This window comes from Embiotoca jacksoni, unplaced genomic scaffold, assembly GCF_022577435.1.
Source record: "Embiotoca jacksoni isolate LCO1_2020_lvr unplaced genomic scaffold, fEmbJac1.0.p SCAF_3, whole genome shotgun sequence".
NCBI lineage: Eukaryota > Metazoa > Chordata > Actinopteri > Embiotocidae > Embiotoca > Embiotoca jacksoni.
Window position 1 is genome coordinate 9,220,227 of NW_027185381.1, and position 23,710 is coordinate 9,243,936.

A 23,710-nucleotide genomic window follows, 5' to 3' on the forward strand; every position below is an offset into this window, starting at 1 on the left:
TAACATAAGATCAGTAAATAAATAAACTGAAATTATACACACACAAAAAAAATCTTAAAGCAAAAATAAGGCAGCATACACTGTACTTTACACAAATATCATTGATGTTTGATAACATTTAGAGATGTTATATAATATTTTGTGGTTCTCAACCTCAGGGTTTGGACCACCATAAGGGTCATGTATAGTCTAAGAGTTCAGGAGATGATTCATAAGATGAATTAGAAATAAATAAAAAAAAGAAGATTAATGCTGCACCCATTGTGATGACTTTTTTACATTCTTTGCCTTTTATCACTAAATAGTGAGAGGACTTTCAGTCCTCTACGAGCTATGCAAAATAATCTTTTTTATTTGTTGTTAAAATCATTTCTTGAGCAAAAATGCCCAAAATCCCTTGTATAGCTTCTGCTATGGTTCCAAATGTTCATATTTTTCTGGTATTCTTTGAAAGTAATCTAATATCTTTGTGTGTTTGACAAAACACACAAAAACTATGATTCACATTGTTTACTATTTTTCTGATACTTTCAACTGAACAGTTGATGAAGGGAGAAAACAATTGGTAGATTGCTTGAAAATAAAATAAACATAAGTTGAAGTCCTACTTGTAACTCATAACTTGTGACATGGGCTTGAGAGTGTCACAGGGAATGCCAAAAAAACATGGAAACAACTGATTTAAACTGACTTATAAAATAAGACCAAACGTCATACGTCAGTCAGTCTTCCACTGTTTTGTATTGCTTTTTCATTTTATTTGCAATGGTTTGGTTTGGTTTACTTCTGCAGTAAAACTTGAACATTTAGAAAAGCTAGTTTAAAGTGACATCATGAACTGTAACGTGCTTCAGATGGATCCTAATGTGGTATCAGTGTCACAGAAGATCCGCCCTGAGCAGCAGAGAATTGAGGCCTAATGGAGTTTTAATAGATAAATGTTGGCAGGATGTATCACAGGCTCCTCAATAACAGCAGGATGTGGAAATCCAGACAATGGTTTTTAAATGGTGATGGATGGCAGCAATTGGTTTCATATGTGCAAGAAGAGCATTGGTTACTGGCATACAGGAAGGAGGAGGACAAATGAATTGAGTGGAGAAAAGATGGCAGCGTGAAGAAGCAGTCTGACGAGCGGGACCTGGGCAGGATTGACCGAGGTGGATGAGGGTCGGTCAAAAGTACAAGTCAGAGCTTATTAGGAAAGCTCAAAGGGACCTTGACAATGTGCTAACAAACTTCTTAGTTTCCAGGGCCATCGTCAAAGGTGAGCTGCAGCAGGTGTCTGATTTGAAGTGAGGTATTGAGCTCTGACATTGCCTGTCATGGTTGTTTTTTTGCGTTCGGGTTTCACCATCAGCTCATTGCGTTAATGATGTTTCCACGTTGGCTGGCTGTGGATGTGGCTCTGCCAGCTTGAAAAGGTCACTGCCTTATGGCTGGGTGCATCATCTAGTGCTGTAATGATTGACTATACTAAAAAAGGCAAGCAAGGTTAATATAGAAACTTTCAATTTTGCCTTTAATTGACAAAAAGCTGGAAAATGTTATCTGTCAAGGCAACCTTACTGCCTACATCAATAACATTTGGATTTCTATTTTGGTAAAAAAATATAAATTTTTCAGTTTCTTTACCTGTCTGTCATTAAAATAAATCAAAACTGTTGACTGTTTTCTAAATCCTTTCCCCTAACTTCCTCAGTCTTTTTTTTTTTTTTTTTTTTTATAGATTTACCATTTAAACTATAACGTAGGATAGTATATTTCTATGACCTTTCAAAAAACAAAAACATAAAGGTTGAAGTGTATGGATTGGAGTAAACTGTGTGGTGATGTCAGGCTGACTATCTTCCTGCCTGCTTTAAAAACCTAATTTGTTGCTTCGAAGGCTAGAATTTAGCAATCATCTATTATCTAAAGGCTGCTAAAGGTCACGGGAGATGATTTCTACCCCAGCTCACTTTGGGTCAAGGTCGGAACCATGAACTGGTTGCCAGTCCATTACAGGGCCAACACAAAAGGATGGACAACCACGTATCCTCATATTCACACCTACGGACAGAATTTTGCATATCATAGCTAACTAAATAGTATTATAGTAGCGCACTTCTGCTCCCCTTTGGATATTGTAAAGTTGACACCACAGGATGTTCCCAGGCAATCAGTTTACCACATTATTAAGAGCATTACTTTTGCAAAACATACTTCCAATGTAACGTTTATAACTGAGACATGGTCTGAAAATACTTATAAAACCTAATTCTAAACTCTGTCTTGTCCAAGTATCCAAACAGGGTTATGTGACTATACTGTATGTATAATTGTGTACTGAGTTTTTTTTTGCCTTTATCCAGATCAAGGCCCTTTGAGTATCTGCCAATAGGGTTTTTCCCTACCGTAGAAAGGCTTGGGTGTTGGGTTTTTTGTGGGGCGCCCTAAGCCAAATAAGCATTAAAAAGGTATTTAGGCGACATATCAGAATGAATGTAAAAAGAAAACAGTGAGAGTATACACTGATAGAAAAAAAACATAGAGGTGGCTTCATATCAAATGTAAAGATAAGCTGGTAGCAGGAATGACCTAGCAATCAGCAATCAGTGTTTGTCTGATTGGGTGACAGATGCTCATCACCAAAATAATCAAACAGCTGATTGGATAGTTTTCTGTACGGACAACTCAGGATGGTAATTACAGCAAAAGTGAATAATCAAATTGCAAGCCATCACCAAGGTAAGCCTAAAAAAAAAAATAGAAATTAACTTTTTTCTGTTATAGTTTAAAGAAAGTAATTATTGTGGACGTTAACAGTCGTGATAGCAGATAGGAAGAAAATATAACAAATGTGGCCCTTTTTTTCAACTAAATAAATGAACCTGGATAACTTACACACATACATTCATTTTCAAACGTTTCATATGTATGCTGTAAAAATCATATTCTAGGTTCTGATCTATCTTTTATTGAAATATTCTGACGGCTTTGATAACATCTTACCATTTTTTTTTGTCTGCATCAGACTTCCATTAGTGGCTTGGTTTTGAAGGATTAAGGATTAATTAGATGAAGGATTTCCTTTTCCAAAGAGCAGTTGACACGAAGGTATTTAAACACACTGGAAAAGATAAAACTTTATTTCTCCCTGTCGTGACAATACAAAGTCAACAAGTGCAATAACAATCCGACTGAAAACGGTACTGAACCTTCTATCTAGTAGTAAATACATAGACAGAACGTGGTGCACATTATCATCACCACCACACCCAAAAAGTGAGGTATCAACCACTACAAAGCTTCTGTGTACAGGTGGGTATTCAACTGTAAGGCAACTGTTACCATGACAACCTGGAGAGACTGAAAAAGATGTGGGCTTCCTTCTTCCCATCCTTTTTTTTTTAAATTATTTTTTTATTTTTTTTTATTTTTAATATGGGAAGAGGGTTGGGCTGATACGATTTACAGTACCACGTCACATCAGGTCAGAGTCAAGACTGTTTTCAACAAAACAGAAAACATCACAAAACCAAGTTGTAACATTTAAAAAAAAAAAACTACACAAAACAGGGGATTGATTCCTCATATTTCTTGAGGGAATCCATTTTTGACCCTGCTACTGCTTGTTGGAGGCAAAATGAAGGTTTTTATAATATTTCCCTGGGTGTGACCGCTGTATTACATATGAGAACAAGCCTCCTTTTTCTTATTACAGGTCACAACACACAGCATGAAGCCCTGAAAAGCAACATAATCTCTAACATATCAGATTTTCCTCACTTATCCAGCACTGGGGACTAATTAAATTTCCTTTGTCCTGCAGCACCTGTTAAAATTCTCTCCTCCCTTTTTGTTGCTGCTGTTCACACTCTGGGAATAGAGAGGTAACTGGAGAGAGCGAGCAAGCAAGAGAGTGTAATTTTGAACCACTGCTGATCTCTGGGCCAATTAGTTCACTTGGACACATCCTGTCTCTCTGCCCCTGAAAGCACAAGTCTGCTGGGACAAACACGCAATTAAACTTTAGCTATTCAAATGGGAATTAACTTGCTTTAACAACTCGGCAAATCTGAATATTATTGCTGATAACTGAGGATGACGCCGGCAGGCCCTACTTACATGGTGAACTAAGAAGATAGGACTCAAGTACCAAGGCTGGATCCTTTCTGTTGGCACACTCGTAGCCAAATCTGACCAATTAATGGTATCTCCTGTTAGCTTTCAGCTGACAATCAATGTGTGCACGGACCAGAGATTCTGTGTACATGCAGGCTCGGCAGCTGCCAGACTAGCAGCTGCAGATGCAAGATCTGGACAGACACCCTCCTCCGACTGTACCAACCGTCTGTTCACCTGATCTTCACACCCTGTCACTCATAAAAACAGCTTCTTTGTAAGAGCAGCTAAGTCATATTTAGCCACGAGGATAATAACTTTTCCTTGATTGTAGTACTAAAACACTTGGCCAGTTTATTTATTAGTTGGTTGACAATTATTCTGAAACTATTCTGATAATCAATTCATTGTTTCATCAGTTTTTCAAGCAAAAATGACCATTCCATTGTTCCAGCTTCTCAAATGTGAAGCTTTGCTTCTTTTCTTTGACCACTTTGAATGTTAATTAAATCTCTGAATTGTGGACAGTTTTTCTGATAAAAAAGAGAGGACATAATCAAACGAAGGCATTTCTTTCCTTCTTTTTTTACAATTTTCTGACAAATCAAAACCCAAGCAATGTATTGATTACTTAAGAAAATAATGAGAAGATTAATTAAAAAATGAAATCAATTCTTAGTTGTAGTTCTGGATTATTCAGTCTGAATAATTTATTCATCATTTCAGTTACTTGTCAATAAAAAAATGCCTCATTCACTGGTTCTATCGTCCGTGGTTTTGGACTTTTGGTTGAACAAAACAAACAATTTAAACAGCGGACCTTTGGTTGTTAGAAATTATAAGGGGCAGTTTTCACAATTTTCTGACAAAAGAGGTTGAGAGTGAAATTAATCATTATTTGGAACCCTAAAATACAAGCTTTTCCTCTAAAAGTGATAATTATTTAACTCATTCTTCTAACAAAGCTGACACACAAGTCTTTGGAGAGCTTTTGGAGATGAGTTAATTATCCAGAAAAACTCTGTCCATTTCATTGATTTCACTTTCTCCTTAAATGCAAACTGAGTCGAAATGTCTGCGATACACCTCAGTGATTACCCTTTTGACTTTTCATCTCTCCGATTAAGCTACTGTACATTATTGCTGACAGTGAAGGGGGTTTAATGGATTATGTATTGTCTATTATGGCTAATCACTTAGAATTGTCTTTTACCAATGTGGGATATAGAGTGCTCCTTATGAAGGAACTAATGGATATTCATTTGCTTCATATTGCTAATTGAGCCTGTTTTCAAGCAGCTCCAGTAATGATGAAGGTCAAATAAGTGACTGGATGAGGTACCGGAGGAAACTGGCACACTTAAATAAGGGTCTAAAATAGGTTTGTAGGCTCGTTGTCAAGGGTTAAGGTTTAACTTAGCATGAAGCTCTTTGCTGTTGTGAAAGCATCCCTGATCCTCATTTAAGTTTTGGGTGATGAGAGAGAAATCTTGATGACCTCATATCAAGCTTTAAACCTACAGCAGTTAAACTGTATGGTGTCATGTCCTTTTCAGACACAATGTGGAGAAATCACTTGTTTGTCAGAGAGGAGACCTAAAACAAAGATAGCGTTTCAACATGGCTGCAGAAACATTTTATCTGCTTTCAGTAGGTAACAAAAACATTCTACTCTAAGTGAGATGCTCAGCATCAACCTAAGCCGTTACATGTTCAGATTGTTAGCCACTCATATATTTCTCTGACTAGTTTACATAAATAAATCACCATGATAGATAACCCACAACTGTGTCTAACTGCTACTGAACACAAAGTGACACAGCAGTGTAATAAACATTTTATATCTAGAAATGAGCTTTTTTTCTTTTTCGTTTCTTTTTTTTTTTTTTTAAACAGGCAAGCTTCCTCACTTGCGTGTACAGTTCATCCAGTTCAGCTGGGATTAGTCTGGGATGCTCCAGGCCTTGCCAGCCATTTTAGGGGATCACTAAACCCTGTGAGCAGTTCAATGTGTCCGTCTCTCCTCTGCTGTGGCAGCAGAAGTGCAATCCTCTGGGTGTCCTCGCAGTCTTTGTTCAGCTGTTTCTAAAAGCCACGTAGGCCTGCTTCTGTCAGTCCAGGGGTGTTTTGTGCTCATTAGAAAGGGGCAGTAGTCACTTCTAACTACTACAGTATGGCTAGCCCACCAGTGGTGTCGTGTCTGAGGTCCAGAGAGAGGCGACAGTAGGACATCTCCTCTGTACCATGTAAGGAAATCAGGTGTTGCTACTCTTCTGTTTGTCCAATCACAGTGTCATTCTGCCCAGAGAAAAAAAGACAGGTTAAGCATTAAGGATCATTCTCAATCATAGAAATGACAGACAAAAAAACCCTCTCATTATGTTGTTCGCTTTCTCATTTATTTATAGGCTTTCAGTGACATCTTTAGGTTTTCATCAGGAGTGGCTTTGTCATGGAGATGATGTAGTTGGTATCAGGGAAGCTCAGGTTTGTAATGTTATAAAACTTGTGCTGTATGTGTGGAGGATATGTGACAGATAATGTAACCAGTTAGGGTTTGATTTTTGTTGTGGTGTACAGTAGATGACGACTGATACTGAATTTTTGGGGCAGGTACTGATATTAGGAAGTAAAGAAATTCTGATATTAAAATCACCCAAAATGTGGTTTATCAAGCACTTGTGACAAAGATGTATAATGGAGGCAGAATATTTTACAGCTTAATGATAAACTTTATTGTTCAAAATGACTTCAGTCCACTGAAACAGTGAACTTCATTGGGATTGTAATAATTATAAATCACTATGATTTAAAAAATATAATTAAAATATATATATATTTTTTTTTAATTACTCCAAGCATCTTTTTTGTTGTAAAAAAAAGTTTTCGTTTGGGACAACATATATGCCGATACTTAGAACATTGTGAGAGGCCAACTTCAGAAATCAGACAACTGTCTTTGAAGTAGAGGTCATCTTGGGTCTAAAATATTCTACTCTTACAATGTTCAAAGTCCTACTTTCACCCTTAACAATTAACAATAAAACCTTCTGTTTACTTCTGTAAGTAAGTGAAGAAGATGGGTTTTAGGATCACATGTAAACATGAATATCGCATACAAACAGAAGATAAAATGACAGAAAGAGTTGTTGTTCCTTTAGCCTTGTTTTATAGCCCAGAGTGCACATGTCTGCATCATCAAATTCTTCAGAGTTGTCACAGAAGTTGTTTGGGAAAAATCGTCTGGATCCTATTGACAGGGCTTTTAGCTTCATGGCTGAAATGGTCTGAGCTTACAGTGTGTGGGCTTTTTGCTTCGTGGTCCACATTGATCTTTATATAACAACATATTGGCTTGAATGTCGGCTCAAGGCCCGAAAGCACAAAAACCAATAAAACGAGCCAGCTTTGCTTTTCAAAAAGCAATCAGATTTACAGGAATATTTTACAAGTTTGTAATTCTTGTTAAGACTCTAAGCCCACCCTAGCTCTATGAATCACATCCACCGAACCCATTTCTGCTGCCAAAATGCTACATTTCCCATTACTGCATTGTAATGGAAAAATACAAGTTTCCACTTTCCCCACCTTATGGATTTACCTTGTGATCTTGTTAGGGCATGAGAATATTTTTTCCCCTTTTATCCACAAAGTGACTACTCAAGGTGCTTATTGAAGAATATTCTACTGCACTCGAGAGAAAATGACTGAAATGCAAAGTAAATGTGTGACAACACATCTAATAAAAGATCACAAACACAGCGCAGAAATAAACATAAAACATTGCAGCTACCCCACTTGCTTTTGGCAATGCCAGAAGTCTTTTTCCAACTTTCAAAGAGCTAAACCTACTCTTTCTCTTAAGCAAAACTCTGTGTCAAGCTGCCTTTGTAGCATCTATGATGTTAATTAACTCACACCGCATGGAGAGTGTTGCTTTAATTGGACAAGGTCTTGGCATGCAGCTCTGTGGCCAGGCCAGGAATATTTTCATAATGTGCAATTCTATTATTACCACGCAAAACCAACCAGTCAGTTCAAAGATGGATGTAAATATGCAGGAGACAGAGGTAGGCTTTGATCACACTCTGACAGAAAAGCACAGGAAAAAAAAAAATAGTTTTAGCTTTCTGATTTGAACAGAATGTACTTGTGTCTTTTTAGCTACAGACAGTGCAGCAGGTGTTTAAATGCTGATATTAGGGACAGCTACTTGCGACCAAAGTGATGTAACACACAGACTGAGTGAGTGATGGAGACTACATATTACTAGACGGGGTGATAACATTGAGTCACTGAGGGCTGACTGTAAGAGGCAGTGTTACGATGGCAAGTGAGTCAGGTATATGCTGAATGTGGTAACAGATGTCACCTCACATGGAGCAGTCTACCCATAGCTCAGCTCAGCTGGTCCAGTAAACCACCAGCCCTAGAAAAGTGGGTGGATGTTGGCACGAGATGCTGCTGCAAGTTGGTGCCAAGTGACTTATCAATCACCAAGGGACTGTGAGACGTGTTCTGGTTGATGTGCGGTGGTGTCATCTGATGTTGCACAACATCTAATTTCTCTGACATTCATATATGACACTTCTGACTGTTGCTCAGCATACATTAAACCAACATTGACTGATTTTTAATTCTGCCACCAAACATGAGCAAAGTTTATTCGATTATTTCGATTGCACAGATATTTTTTGCACAGTAAGTCTTAATCAGCAGGGACTAAAGAGAAACTAAATTTGTTTAATTTATGCAGTGATAGCCAGACTGAAATGACAGCAGCTGATCAGATATCTCTTGCAGTTCTAGGAGGGAGAATGTCAGTGCGGGCACACTACACAGGGAATGTAAATATAAGGTTAGGTTAGGTAGTTACTTTATTAATCCCCGAGGAGAAATTTTTTCACTACAGCAGCATACGTGGTGATATAGGAGATTCTCACTGCCAACTGCTTTTAAATTTTCCTTCTGATGTCAAGATACAGATGATGATAATGCTCCTCAGTACCACTAATTGCAAGAAGTGGAACGTTGGGAAAAGGGGATGGATGGGATCAATCTGGGAACCTGGCCAAACCTTTAATGTCCTATTAGCCATAGGTGGACAACCAAGCAAGGCTGTAATGCACCGGAGCACTTTGTGGCAACAGACCAAGAACCTCCAGGAAGAGCTGAGTGTAGTGCTCTTTAACGGGAGAGAGCCTCGTGAAGATGACTGATGCCAAAATGTTTTTTTTCTGTGACCTAGCGCAGACGTTCCTGATAGTTTTTGTACCACCACATCCCGAGCCTAGCTCTGCCCATATTATAAGTGAATATAGTTGCAACAATTTTTTTAATTCCCGACAGTTAAACTGAAATTATTGAGACTCGGGTCTCTATTTATTAAATCAAGTCTTATTATCTTGATTATTTCAAACATTTATCTGTTCCTGTCAGCTATTTTGACTTTACTGCTCACATTTAAACAACTGTGCTAAGTGGTATCCTGGTGTTACAACTAAATTAATTTGAGCTACGCCCTGTGCAGTCGGCATCTTGTAGCTGGTAAATTATTTGCTACTGAGACAAGGGATGTCACGAGAATGGACACTTGGGTGCTAAAATTCTGAAAACGCAACGATTCTTGTTTCCTATGGTACCAAACGTACCGACGAAACGGAAAAAAACAGGTTGATCAACCCCCGCCTGAAAGAAACTAAATATGTAATGTTATTTACTTGATTTCTGTGCACGTCTTTCATTTCATTTCACTGTCTCTTCTCCGTTTGTCTCCTCTGCTCTGGGTGAGCTTCATGAAGGGCAGGGCTCAAATCCCCCGCTATGTCACTTTAATTGACTTAAAAGATGCAACAAAAAACGAAAAATGTATTTATTAATGGACAAACATCGACCCCAAACTTCAGAAAATCTGTCCAGATAACCTTAATCTGCAGACAGAGGCGAGAAGCTCTGCTGCCGATCATGCATAGCCGTCCTTGCCAGAGCACCAGCAGCTCTCCTCCTCATACAGCTGCATGCCCCCCCCCAAGTTCAAGTTGAAACACATTCATTTTATTTGTTAATTTTTTTACCATGGTATCAAAACTGGTATCAAGATTTGTCGATTTTATGTGGTATTGGTACCAACTAATATAGGTATAATGAAAATGATAACTGAGACAGTAGATTTCGTGAAGATTAACCTTTTACCAATTTAGAATCTGGTTTGTGAGGTTTTTCTTTGTCTGGGTCACAAATATATGTATTTTGTTGTTCTAAAACAACATTTAATTTTTTTTAAATTTGCTGAGCAAGTCCCCAATCTTTCAACTGGTGTAAAGATGTCTGACTGGGAATCCCATGGTTCAGAGGACTAAGGTTTTTATTCTCTGACATCATACTTGTTTTTCTCTCCTCTACAGTTCAGTCAAACTGGCAGCACTGGCTGCAGAGAAGAGGTGTATCAGGGCTATGTACTAATACAGAATTCAGAAAGTAGTCTTTGAAAAAATTTCTTTTTTATCAGTCATTGAGTGGGTTGTTGCTGCCATTAAGTGGAGAGTAAACTCCCATCCGCTGGCATTTCCTTGCATTGAAATAAACAGTTCGGGCAGCCCATAAAGTGAAGATAATCCATAATAACTGGCTTGGCAGACCCGTTGTTTTTCTCTCGCCTGGATTGTACATCATTTGGTAATGAATGAGACAGTTACGTTTCCTTCATTTGTTCAAACTGACGTGAATCGGAGATTTTAATAAAGGGTATCCACAGAGAGAAAGTAATAACAGTTTCTCAGGCCACCCACACTAAAACCCCCAGCAGATTTGCAGCAGTACATGCCAGCCTGCTCACGTAGCTATAAGGTAAAACAGTATTCCCACACGCCGAACGTCAAGCTCCATTTTCTCTTTGCATTAGGAGAAATTATTTTAAAATTTGACTTTCTGTCAGGACTGCTCTGCGGCACTGGTAACCATTTGTGCTGGATTGCTAAGTTGCTGTGCGACTCGATTGTTTTTAGATGCTGCTGCTCCAGTTGTGGGACTTTACCCCACCTGTGTTTGTTTACATTTGGCCAACAGATGGTCAACTAAGTGGACCCAGTTTTCTGAGCCATTAACCTGCATCCTCTCCGGGGATGAATATTTGTACCCCCACAAATAAAACAGGGGCCATCTGATGACGCGTTGTGTGGGCAACAACAACTGTGGTGTACATACAATATCACCCACTGTGGTTTACTTAACACGTTTAAGAAAACGTATAAGCATTATCTGGACTCTGAGAAGCACCGCACTGTGTGAAACAAACAGGCTATTCTAATCTTGCCCTAGAAACTGCTTGTGATTGAATTTAGCTCTCAGCATCTGCCACTTTTTATTTTTTTTTTAAAGATGTGAGTGATTATATGAGAACATTTTTAGCTCTTTGTAAATTCTGTCCTGTTTATCAAAAAGTAGTTATACTTTTTGTGGAAAAAGATGTTGCACAAGATGGTGCCCCACTGCTATCCAACCTGAAGCAGTTCTCATTATTCATCATCAGCATGAATTACCATATACTTAGCATGATCTCATTTTCCAGGCCTACTTTGTCAATGAGCTTTGTGCTGCAGATTCAAACACCTTTTCATAGACATCCTCTGGTTTAAAGCTGGCATCCTGCCAGTACAGGTTAACCTAGCCAGACTAGGATTGATGAGTCCTACCATACTGAACTGACCTAATGTCTAATGAGGAGGCTCCATGGATATGTCCAGTCTTAGTTAACCACGTTTCCACCAGTAGAGCAGCCCCAGGATCCCTCTGCAACATCCCAGCTCTTCTATCTATGGCTCCCACAGTCCACACTGCTTCTCAAAGCCATTTGTCAAACCTCTGAGCCCCAGTCAGGCAGATAGGGTGCGCGGTGTGTTAGGCAGAGAACCGAATGAAAAATTGACTGCATGAAAATGTACGTTTGTTCAGGCTGTGCTCTGTTATTATGTAGCTACATTATGAAAGTTTGAACAATGTCTGGCAAAAGAAGAAAATCTCCCTGCGGCTACAGCGGGTTGTAGCTCACTGCTGGCGTTGTAAATCATCTTGTTTTAACAACAGTCACATGCAGGCAAATTCACCTTGAGAGTCCTGTGACTGCTCTCAAAGGTAATAAAAAGATAAACTGAAAGGACAGCAGATTCTGTTTTGCTACAGAAACTCAATGAATGGTTTCTAATGCAACTCGTAGTCGACTCATTCAGGTTAGATATGATTTAGGGGCCCCAGGCGGGGAGAGGAGCATTTACATTATCCTGTTCTTTTCTATTCATTAGTAATGACAGCTCCCTAATGAGCTGGTCAGACTTGAGACCTACAAATTTCTTCAAACCCCAAATTCTCTTTTAAAAAGGAGTGGATGTTGAGAAGACCGCACTTATTTTGAGATGAAAGACAAATATGCTCAGCAGAAAATGATCTATTAGTGGGTAGAAGAGCAGAATTCCTACAACTGATAAAGTCTGTATGCCAGTAAGCAGCTTTGATTTTGAAAGAAAGTAATATCACTGGTTGGCTGTAGTCAGGTGTGGTTGTTTGCTGTCTACAGTATATCTCATTGTTTGATCTTCCTTGTTGGCTTGAAGAAAGTATGCTAAAAATGCTCTAATTTGTCCTATTAGATTCACGGCTTCCCTGCCAAGCTGCTCTGTACGTAACAAAACACCGAGCACAAAGAAAAACAGGCAGAGAAGACACGTAGAAATGAAGTGAAACAACATTTCTTAAAGAGACCACTGAATTTGTTTTTGAGCATCTGATTTCTTCTTCTTCTTTTTTTTTTTTTTTACCAAACAGCAACAGTGTCTGCACTTGAAATATGCTTATCAGAGCAGAACAAATCATACTGAGCAATGGTGAGCACAGGTTTATGTAACACATCCTCCTGTATGGGTGTTGCTTTTGAGGGATTCAGTTTGTCTCGGTTTCTGTCTGTATAACAGATCACTTCACTAATTAAAGGGATTCTATACATCTGACTTGTATTTAATCACCATGGGTTTTGTCTTTGGCTGGATTACTTAAGTGTGCTGTGGAGTTTAACTTTAACAGAGCTGCTGACATTAACATAATTTACTTTGCTAAATTAAGTTCATCAAAGAAGACTTACGCAGTATGTTTTAATAGATCAAATATAGCATTGAAGCTCACACTGGTGTGGACCTCACTGTGTGTGTGCTCTTGAGGTATTAGATTGCTTTGTTAAATTCGCCAGATGGTTGGGTAGGTAGCTGAAAAAACTAAACAAAATATAGACGTTGAGGATAACTTCATTGATCATTTCCAAGCTTCATCCGTGTGATCGTGTTGGAGTCGGGCAACAACCAATGGGGCAGAGGCTACAAATAAGAATTTTGTTGTTGTTGTTACTTTACTTATGGCTGTCACAATCATTACATTTTAGTTGAATAATTGCGATAAATGATTTAATTGTCTTTATCTGTTGATTTTACTTTGACTGCCACATTGTTGCTTCAGATCTGACAAATCGCCACCTTCAAGTTATTAGGTTTTACTTTTTCATTTGGCTTAAAACCAAAATGTGCCCTCAGCAGTGCAGTGGTGTTTGGCTTTGCAACTAATCCATGATGTTCAGGCCAATAGATGCTCATTGAAATGCAGTCGGTCAAATATTAGACAGTTGGTGGCGTTTATTCTCCACTCATGTGCCTTTAAACCACAGCAGAAGAAGTTTACATCATTAAAAACCTCAAACGGTGGAAAACGCCATGGAAATACTGATGGGATCGTGACATTTCTGTTACAGTTGTAGTTTCATCCAGCTGTTTTTATACAGATGAGTGGAAGCCATTGTTAATGACTATGTTTCTGCTCTTTAAACTTGGCACCGATTCTTGCAGTTTTACTGCAGACATGTGTCCCAAACTGCAGGTTGTCATGTAAGTAAGGCGACTCACCATGCAGTGGATGTGTTGTAGGGCAGGAGGGTAGGGCTGTGGCTCTCCCCTCGGAGGCTGTGTCTGGGCTGGTAGTGGCTGGGGACCATGGGCTGGGCTTGAGCCTGTGCTTCATTCTCTTCTGGCATGGATCTGTGCCACTGACTCCGAGCTTTCTTCAGCCAGCGTCCGCCCAGACCCCATTTCTCCAGGTAGATCCGGCACAGCTCGTAGTTTATGGCTGAGTAGTAGAGAAAGTCCAGGGCCAGCAGCACCATGACGAAGAAGCCGTAGATCCACACACCAACCAGGGCTGTATAATTACTGCCGGAGAGACAAACTGGGAGTATTAGCACAGTGTAATGTGGAAAAGATGATGATAAACACCCTTCACATGCTCAGAGCGATAATCCAGACGCCCTTAAATCCCAAAAGCTACGATGGGGCTGCCAGGTGTGAATGTTTGCTGTTCATGTGGCAATACCAAGATATTCATCAAATGGTCCCTTCATAAAAAACAAGTTAAATAAATAAATATGTTAAAAATACTCCATCTGTTCCATTTGCTGCCTCTTAAATACTGCTCCCTAAATTGGACAAAGAATTCCATTAGCTCGAGAGACTATTTCATCCATCTCATTCTGGCTCCTACGTAGTGTTCCTGCTCTTATTTTTCACCTCCCATGCATTTTCTTCATGCATTACATGATCCAGCTGGATTTATGTGGGGTACATTCGAACTTTGTTTTAGTCCACCTACAACTGTAATGTCTAACAAGGTGAGTGAGCAGAAATAGCTTCAGAAAATGGCTTCCTGAGAGGTGTGAGAAACGGCATTTGCAAAGATAGAGGTATTAAATTATCTCCTGGTGTGACGTCACTGCTTAAAGTGGCACTGAGGGCATTTAGAGGAGGAACACCACACAGATGAGTGGAATCAAAAGATATTCTGACATGAGAGGCAGAGATGACACCGGATACTACCTCAAAATGGACATTTATTTTGAAGGAAACCCATCTTTTACTTTACCACACTAGAAAATAAGTGCCACTACATTAATTAAAACCCTTTAAAGTCCAAGTGCTTTTAGATCAGTAAATCAAGTGAATCCTGTGTGGAAATGATGGGCCTTAGGGATATGTATAACAAACATCTGAGCTGCTCCAATGGAGCAGATGAATTTCACTACTGCACTCAAATCTACGTAAATGTTTCTTTAACTGCATTTACTTTTTTTCACCTCTTCGTCAGACACATTTGCCTGTAATGTCATTCTTATAACACAATCTGAGGGGGCATCAGGTTCCCCATGTTAGACTGTATTTGAATCAGCCTGAGGTCAAGGAATGACTGGATGCACAGTCCTTGTAGGAATTGGTCATGAGCACACAACTAAAGCCAATGGTATTCAATATTTAACACTGCTTTCTCAGAGAGATGCAATTGATTATCTGTCAAAGGTTTTAGCTTTTTCTTGTTACTTTTTTCAACATTTATTCTCTGATGACTTGTTCATCCTTTTCAATTCTGCACCATTTCTGCTGCTCTGTAACTGCATGGAAGGCCAAATGCTACAACGAGTATACTAGTGAAACCCTCAGAGGCCAAATGCCTTTAGTTTTCCCCCGAACGGCAGTAAATCTCAAGCTATAACACCATTTACACCGTGCAGTGTGAGAAGAGAGCAGAATTATGGCCAGTTTCATTCGCTTGGCCGGTGGTAAATATCAAACCTGCCGTCCTATCAGCCATTGAGCCGAAATGAAAGAGTAACCCAACATGCCATCTGACACTAAAAATGAAATATCATGACCTGCTCCAGGGCAGTGACCACCGTCCGAGACAGAGGCATGCTGGGAGAGCATTAGTATAGAAAGCTGTGGTTTTGTCACCCAAACCTCCCACTGAGAGCTCCCACAGTACAATAGGCACATTTTTCTGTGCCCTTCACTCAGCTTAAATCTGCTTATCCTGCAGGCAGTAAGCGTGTCCTCAGGTTTATGTGTCCTCTCTGAATATGTCATATCTTGGCATCTATAGTGTAGTTTACTCATAATAATACCATGCAGTATAGCTCTTGTATAGATAGCTATACTATGATACAGCCTAGGACATAACTTGATATAATAGCCCGCACTTAACAGCTGCTTAAATGTGCTATCATGTGGTGGTTTCACATTCACGACGCCACAACTGCTCGTAGCAACTGCTCTTCTCTGTGGAGGTTTTGAATGCCTCTGTAGATGTAGATCAGTCAATGAACCCTCTGAGCATAAGATGTCAGTGAGTACCATACTGTCGAGGGAGGAAACCCTTCGAGAGTCTTCAGACTAAAACCATCTATTTCCAACTGATCTGAGTAAACATCATCTCTGAAAGCTGCTCACAGAAAGCTTCTCAAGAGTCAACGCAACAACAAGGAGGTTATCTTTTGGTTAGGTTTATATGTTTGTTTTTCAACTAGATGTTAACTATTAAACAGATTTCAATGTATTTGGTTCAAAATTCCAATATAGGCCTTGGAAGAACTGACTGGCCTTTGGTGTAGATAGCGCCACTTTGGAGCCATTACTGACGCATTTTACATTTTGGCTCATTACTCTGTTAACCTGCCTTATATAGTCCTGCCAAATAGTTTGTTTCATCCTTTGGATGTTATCCCATCTCAGCCTAACAAAGGTATGTAAGGGTGACATATTTTTATATGTACTGTATACATTTTAAAAAAAAAATGCATTTAATGGCAGTAAGTCGGTGTTTATCAGCCCGACTCAGTTGAAACTGTGCAATTCAAAATATCTCCCAAAGGGTGTGGACAAAGCATGAAGTCATCACTGCTTGGCAGGGCAAGAAAAAATATTAATAGCTAAGTACTTTTATTAGAAATGTTTTAACTTTTGTTTATATGTGGAAATAAAAGCTTGCCTTAAGGTCCAGCATACTTCATAGTTATTATCACTGCCTACATCCAATTGATTAATCAGTAATGTATGCTAATAGCAAGACTAACGAGGAAAACTGTGCTGATCTGATAATGATGGCAAAGCAGTATGTGCAAGTATTTTGCGTTTCACAGAGTAAACAGAAAAGTGACCAAAAAATAAGGCTATTCTTCAATTATCTAAAAAGTAGCTGCATTAGAGCCAGATTTTACGGTTCCATGCTGTCCGACCAGAGTGGAATTTAAAAGATTTTCAGGGTTATTTTGAACAGCCACAGTGGAAAGTGGAGTAAAAAGCAATCACAGAGGGGATAGATACAATAAGGAATAATTAGATATTTAAACTTTAATGAGCTCTTCAAATTATAAATTGACAGTCCGAGTGTATCAGACTGTTTGAAGTACTTTGCATAAAGGTCCAGCAGACGGATTTCTTAAAATTCACTAATAGCTGGACCTATTGCTCACCATATTGACCTATTAGTAAACTAATAACAACAACAACAACAACTGAGGACTCACCTGCCACCCAATGAGGCAGCAAAGCCAGCAAAAATGAGACGAACAGCGTCATCTGCTCAGGACTTTTGTCAGAGGCTCATAAAAAGGTCGTGACCAGCAAGATAGCAGGACATGTAGGATATGTTGTCCAGTTGTATGACACCACACAGGAAAACAAGCAGACTGTACAGGATGTTGGGGGACAAGGGTGGGTTTGTGTATGAATTAATTTGAATGAATTACATGCTAGTTTGAATTGACTCAGTTTTATCAAATGTGATAGCCTTAGTTTGCTTTGAGATGCTGTATGTGTTTAGTTTTTTATATAAGATAAAATACACAAGAAAAAAATGGATGAAATTCATAGTTTAATTACTATGTTTGACATCAGAAGTAAATAAACTTAACCTGAATATCCTTCCTTCTCAATGGGCTCTATCTTTTTACAACCAAAATTGTTTAACAGTTATTCAAAAAAGAAGATAAAGCAATCATAAGCTTCCTGGCTGGGCCTGGATGTTCCATTTGGTAATCCTTCCACACATCAAATTATCCACCAGAAGTGTCCATCATCATTTGTGTTTTGATTCCCGTATAGATTCAATATAGACTGAGCATTTTCTCATTAAAATAACAAAGTAACAGCCTTGGCAGGACTCTCAGAGGACTATATAGGTCATAATGAAATGACCTAGAAAGTGAATACAATATATGGCTGCAACATAATGAGGTTGTATCATTGTCATTAAACTCATCACAGCAGGACTGGCATCATTTGTGAGAAGGGGATTCCTTTTTTTCACTTCATCTTACGTTGCTGGGAAACTGGTGAGAAAATAATGACATTTGAACTTTTGTATTTTATTCAGTTTTACAGAAATTAAAAAAACCAAAATGAATGATGGAACAGGCGGACAGACGCCCGGTGTGAAGGGTCAAATGGCAGTTTGATATTATGACTCACTTGTGTGCATAACCGTCTGAGGTGGTGGTGAGGTTGATCTGCATGACCATCTGGAACTCAGTCTCGTTGCAGCAGTACTTGAAGGCGGTGTTGTTGTGGTGACAGCAGAACATGTAGGTCTTGTTGTCTGAGAGGCGCGGGCAGTGAAAGCCAAAGTGATAACGCCCTTTGTGGTCAGCGTAGGGTTCACACACTCGGTAATGAGCGCAGAGGGCTGCAGTGGGGAACACAGAAAAAAAAACTGTAGATGTAATTATCAGGAGACAAAGATACATCCACTCATTTCAATTGTAACTCATGACCTTTGAGGCTGAATTTGCCTTCAAATTCTGAAAAATGACGACCTCTTATTAGAATTACTGATGAAAAACATCTCTCAAGGAAACAACCTACAGCAGCCAAACTACAAAACCTAAAACTGGGAGATTTTTGTTGTCCCTGGAAGCCTCTGAAAGATGTGACTGGAGAGAATTCATGCGATAACAGCCGTGTAGGACATGAAGGAACACATAACAAACACAGTGTACCTACAAAAATAATCAGATAAGCGACATCCCATTAAGCGCGATGACAAAAGCACCGGCACTTTTGTTCTTGGAGGAACGCAACCATCCAACTCTCACTAGGTCATCATGTACAACATAGGAGTGTCAGCACGTCTGGATGGAAACATTAAATAAGCTCCTCGGATCGCATGAAAGAAAGAAATCACAAATCCCAAGATTGGGTTTTTGTTTGAAGTGGGAATAAAGAGAAGCACGCACCTTTCTCCACACGACTTTAAAGAAAATACCTGAACTTGCATGAAAGAAGTTGGACCCAGACGTCTCTTTCCCTGTTCATTAAAGCTAAAGTCATCCTGAACAATGCTACATTACTGTTTGTGGAAAGTGGAGTCATATGGGGGGCCATAGACGGTTCATTTTGGAGCAATTTAAAGGTAGGAGGTAGAAATGGTACTCTGGCTTATTTGCAATTATCTGTAACTGTGCCTTGAAGTCCCTGCAGCTTTAGGGGAAAATAAATCTGTGCATCTGCGCTGTCTCAAAGGGAAACAAAACGATATTTTTTTTGTTATGGAATCTGGCAGCCAAAAAGGTTTTGGTTGAAAGTGAAATCAGATAAATTTACTTCAAAGGTAGCCCAGACTCTGACTGATGACAACAAATTCTAAATCTATCAAAGAAATCAACATATACATTATAGTGAGAGTCAGTTTACAGAGCTGATGGCCGTTAAAGCGCGCCACAGTCGACCAGGACATACCAGTTCTTTCAACACATTCATAACTGATCAGTATCAGCTTCTTAGCTTCTTTTCACTTCCTATCACTAATGATAAGACCAAGAATGAATGTTGCAGTTTGCATGGACAAAAACTACACGAATCCTTCTTTATACTCTTACTTTGCCTTAAGTACTCTATGTACTCCTGCACTTACTCACAGGCAAAAGTAGGATGCAAAATGCGTAGAAACAGACTAGTAAACAAAACTAAGTCAAAACTTGGTAAGCTGTATGGCTGGAATGTGTATAAAATCCTAGATTTAATTTGAAATGACTGCTTTTAATTTAAAGTTGATGCACGAATTTACAGCATTCGGCAAAACAATGATGTAACTTGAAAACTCAGTGGCAAAAATTGGTGTTATTAGGGCTGCCCCTACTGCTGTGTCACTACATCCAACCACTACACTGCCGTTGTTGCCGGTTCCTGTTCTTTATGTGTTTGAAATGTATTTATTTCATTTGATCTTATCCTGCCCAAGACGGGCAGCAATAACAAGAAGTTGCGGACAAAAAATACACACCATAGTTGAAGTTAAATATGCTGCAAATCAGAAATGGACAGAAATATGGAAATCAGGGGGAAAAGGATATTGAGCTTAGAAACCTAAATAGTCCCTTAAAACAAACCCAGAGTTGCCTAAAACCATTAAAATACACAAATTAGAGCGATCTAAAAACTTCATGAGACTAACACGTCAATTTCTTAACATACCTTGAAACTTTAGCAGTCAGCATTGTGACATATATTCTTTGTAGTAAACAATTTACAGATAAAAAATAAACTTGTCTGCTCTCTGATGGACAGATGATGTGATAAGGTTTCTAAATGATCTGAAATATACAGTGTGTCATTTACCAATCCTTTAATCCTGTTTCTTGTTGCTCGATAATTCTCAGTCTCAGCATAAATTAAACGATGCCACTTCACGTGAAGTGCACTCAGATTAGTTTCATTCTAAGTGAACGTGTTGTTGCTGTGGTTAAGTTCAAAATCCACGTAAAGCTGCAGGGTGACAGAAGTCTCTCACTAATCTCCATCAGAGACAGGTCAGCATGTGAAAGAGAGCACTGTCAGCTTATAATGAGCGTGCTGTGGCCGGCATTCTTCACTTCACTCGTCCTAATTTTAGCAGTGGAAGGACTAAAATGAAGCGGCAATGAAGGACACAGCAGGATTAGAAGTCAAGGATGGTTTAAAGTGAAAGAAGACTTTTTTTGAGTCGTGCTTTGATTGTAGAAATTGGTGAATCGGTGAGATTATTCTGCAATCAGCTCATGTTTTTATGTGTCATAAATCAGTGCTCCAAAAGGAGAGGGTCAGCAGTTGTAGGTAAGTGGACTGCCAGTAAGGAAACTCAACATCAGAAGTGGACCTTAATGTCCTCTAACGATGCACAACTGGAAAGAGGAGGGTTCAGGGGACGTCTCTGGCTCCTCAAATGAACGACAGCTGCCGCTGGATACGATACAGTTGTAAACACACCCACCTGCTTAATTTCATTAACACCTCTTGAAATTTAGGATACAGTTAACAGCTTGGCTTTTGCATTCATTACGGTTTGTTTACAACCCACGGTCTGAAATCTGCTTCGGCTCTGTCTCGGCAAAGCAAACACACAACAGCTTCGCATCAGTCAGTGCTCACACATCTTATATGTTTATTCATGGCTGCAGTCACATCTGCAGATTGTTGTCTCTGTTCCGAAACATAAAAGTTGGCAATGGGTTTCAGTCAGCGCTCCTCTACAAGAAAACAAAATGACACTGTCTCATCAGCAACTCATTCAAATTAAAGTATTAAGTAAAGTAAAGAAATCTTAATCCTTTTTAAGGACGATGGACTTTGTGTGGCATTTTGGTGTGACTAAAGCAGCTTTGACAACAATTGTAAGTGGAATGTCTTTGGGTTTCTGACTGCTTACAAAACAAAAGACACAATTTATTATTAATTTTATAGTCTAACAATTTAAAAGATGAAAAAAATGGCCGATTAATATTAAGTAGTTAGTTGCACCACCACTTATACCACCAGTCAAATCCAAACAATTTTAAGATGAAAGTAATTCAAATTCTTAATTATTTGTAATTAATTAATTTATTTTTATTTCAATAAATCCACTTTTCGGAGTGACAAGTAAATATATATGGTCTCTTTATTACACTGTCATCGTCTGCAGTGTTTACTCTAACAGTATTATTTGCTTTTTACAGAAGAAGTCTGGAAAGAAATCTGTCATAAAATGTGTTTCCCATGCCTATGAATGAAAAGTCAAGTCAGAAATCAAGATTCTGATTGTGGAGAGTTACATTTGATTCTTCCTGACAGCCAAATACAGTAGAGATTCAGATGTTATGTGTAATTCCTGGCAAACATCCACAGTTATAGTTATAGTTACATACATAACTTTCCTTGTAGCTGCAATCATGATTCTCTGACTTTGACTCCTGCTTTTGAAAAAGCGTCTGTTTTCAGGCTGAGGTGGTCATTAACATCAATCACTCACTCTTCTGATTTTTATGGTTTCCATCCTGTTTGCTCTTGTTGGCTGCTGTACACTTCATCTTCCCTCTTGCCCCGTTTTGTCACTTTCAGACTTGAGTCGGCATCTTTTCCGCTGTGCATAATGTGTATCTCAGAGATATGCGTTGGCCGGGCTCTTCTCTCTGTAGCTTCGAGGGTTATAATGTGCTCTCTTCACAGTTTAAGCTGTGTGGCCTCATTCAGAGAGAACCCAAAGGTTCAGAGCTTTGCCTGCCAAGTCAAAGTACGTTTTTGGCTGTAAATCTTTGAATATGTCTCGGTGTTATTTGTCTCTGACTCAACTTCTGGTTATCAGATGTCAACGTCAGTCTATCCATAACACGTCTTTTTTTGGTTTGATGCTGGTATTTAGTTCATGGCACTAGTGGCTCACTTAGTAAAGGACACCCACAATTTGGGGCACCGAAAGATTGTGGAAACAGCTCCTCACATGAGCACATGATATGAGCACAACCTGACACTCTTACAGTGTCCTCAGGTTCCTGTACGGAGGAAAATATGAACGGTTGAGAGCCAGACTGACTGATAGGAACACACTAAACTTGACAGACCTGCAGTGGACAGCAGGAGGAAAATGACCGTCAGGACATTGAAGGACTGCCGGCTGGTGATAGTCATCTTCTTGTCCTCATGTGGGCAGAAGGGAGGGAGCAGGACAGGGGGGAGGGGAGGAGGGGAGGGGCAGAAAGAGAGAGAGAGAGAAAGATAAAGTGAGAGAGAGAGAGAGAGGGAGGGAGGGCTGCTCTGCTTTAGCTGGATGTGGACATCCTCTGCTTCCTGACAGCTCCTCTCACATGGCTGCTGCTGGGAGTCAGGACTCCTGATGGGAACAAGACAAGCAGGGAGAGGAAAGATTAAGATATTTGATTTGGATTTCTGGAGGTGCCACCCAACTGTGCTGACAGCTTGTCTGGCAGGGAGCACACATGATGCTCTCTGAAATCTGTCTTGAGGCTTACATAACGGGATCACATGGGCATTCAGTTTAATTGAGATTGGCTCTCTGACAACACTGGGGCTAAAAACTGCTCCATGTTGGTTTAGTCTTACCTATGAATGAATTACAGAAAATTCTAGAGACAATGAGACATTATATTTTACTAAGCGGAAATTGTATGTTGAATAATCAATTAATTGACTTATCCGAGCTTTTCAAATTTAAATGTTTTTCTTTGTCCCTAAACTTTGAATAATTTAATAAATTCCTGGAAGTTTTAGAACATTATAATTTGGGACTGATTACAGGGAAAATATAGCTATCTGTTTGTCTGTTGCAGGTCAGCTGAACATACAAAAATGTGAACTCTGTCAAATTGCACTTTTCTCTCATGATAATTGATATTTTCATTATAATTAGGACTGATTAACATTGTTCCAACTTCTCAAACATTACGGTTTGTTTAATTTGTTGCCAAGAAACATACCTATTTTACAAATTACACAAAATT

At 39.2% G+C, this 23,710-nt stretch overlaps 1 protein-coding gene across 2 annotated transcripts; it reads right to left on the bottom strand.

Annotated features, from left to right (window-relative positions):
• Positions 1-3,116: 3,116 nt before the first annotated feature.
• Positions 3,117-22,965, bottom strand: shisal1b (shisa like 1b). Of its 2 annotated transcripts, XM_069163080.1 has the most exons (4): positions 22,814-22,965; positions 18,432-18,645; positions 14,046-14,348; positions 3,117-6,405 (listed from the first exon to the last, which is right to left on the bottom strand). In XM_069163080.1, coding segments are annotated over exons 1-4 (585 nt in total). In that variant the 5' UTR covers positions 22,881-22,965; the 3' UTR covers positions 3,117-6,404. The 2 variants fall into 2 exon arrangements, with proteins under 2 accessions (XP_069019181.1, XP_069019180.1); XM_069163079.1 differs by lacking the exon at positions 3,117-6,405 and having other exon boundaries at positions 14,042-14,348.
• Positions 22,966-23,710: the final 745 nt, after the last annotated feature.

Bases quoted from the DNA above. Each gene is read 5' to 3' on its own strand.
- shisal1b (XM_069163079.1), bottom strand. From the start codon at position 22,880: ATGACTATCACCAGCCGGCAGTCCTTCAATGTCCTGACGGTCATTTTC. The intron at 18,646-22,813 runs GTCTGTCAAGTT...TCCCCACTGCAG, and splicing joins CCTCCTGCTGTCCACTGCAG to CCCTCTGCGCTCATTACCGA. The intron at 14,349-18,431 runs GTGAGTCATAAT...TCTCTCCGGCAG, and splicing joins TCAGACGGTTATGCACACAA to TAATTATACAGCCCTGGTTG.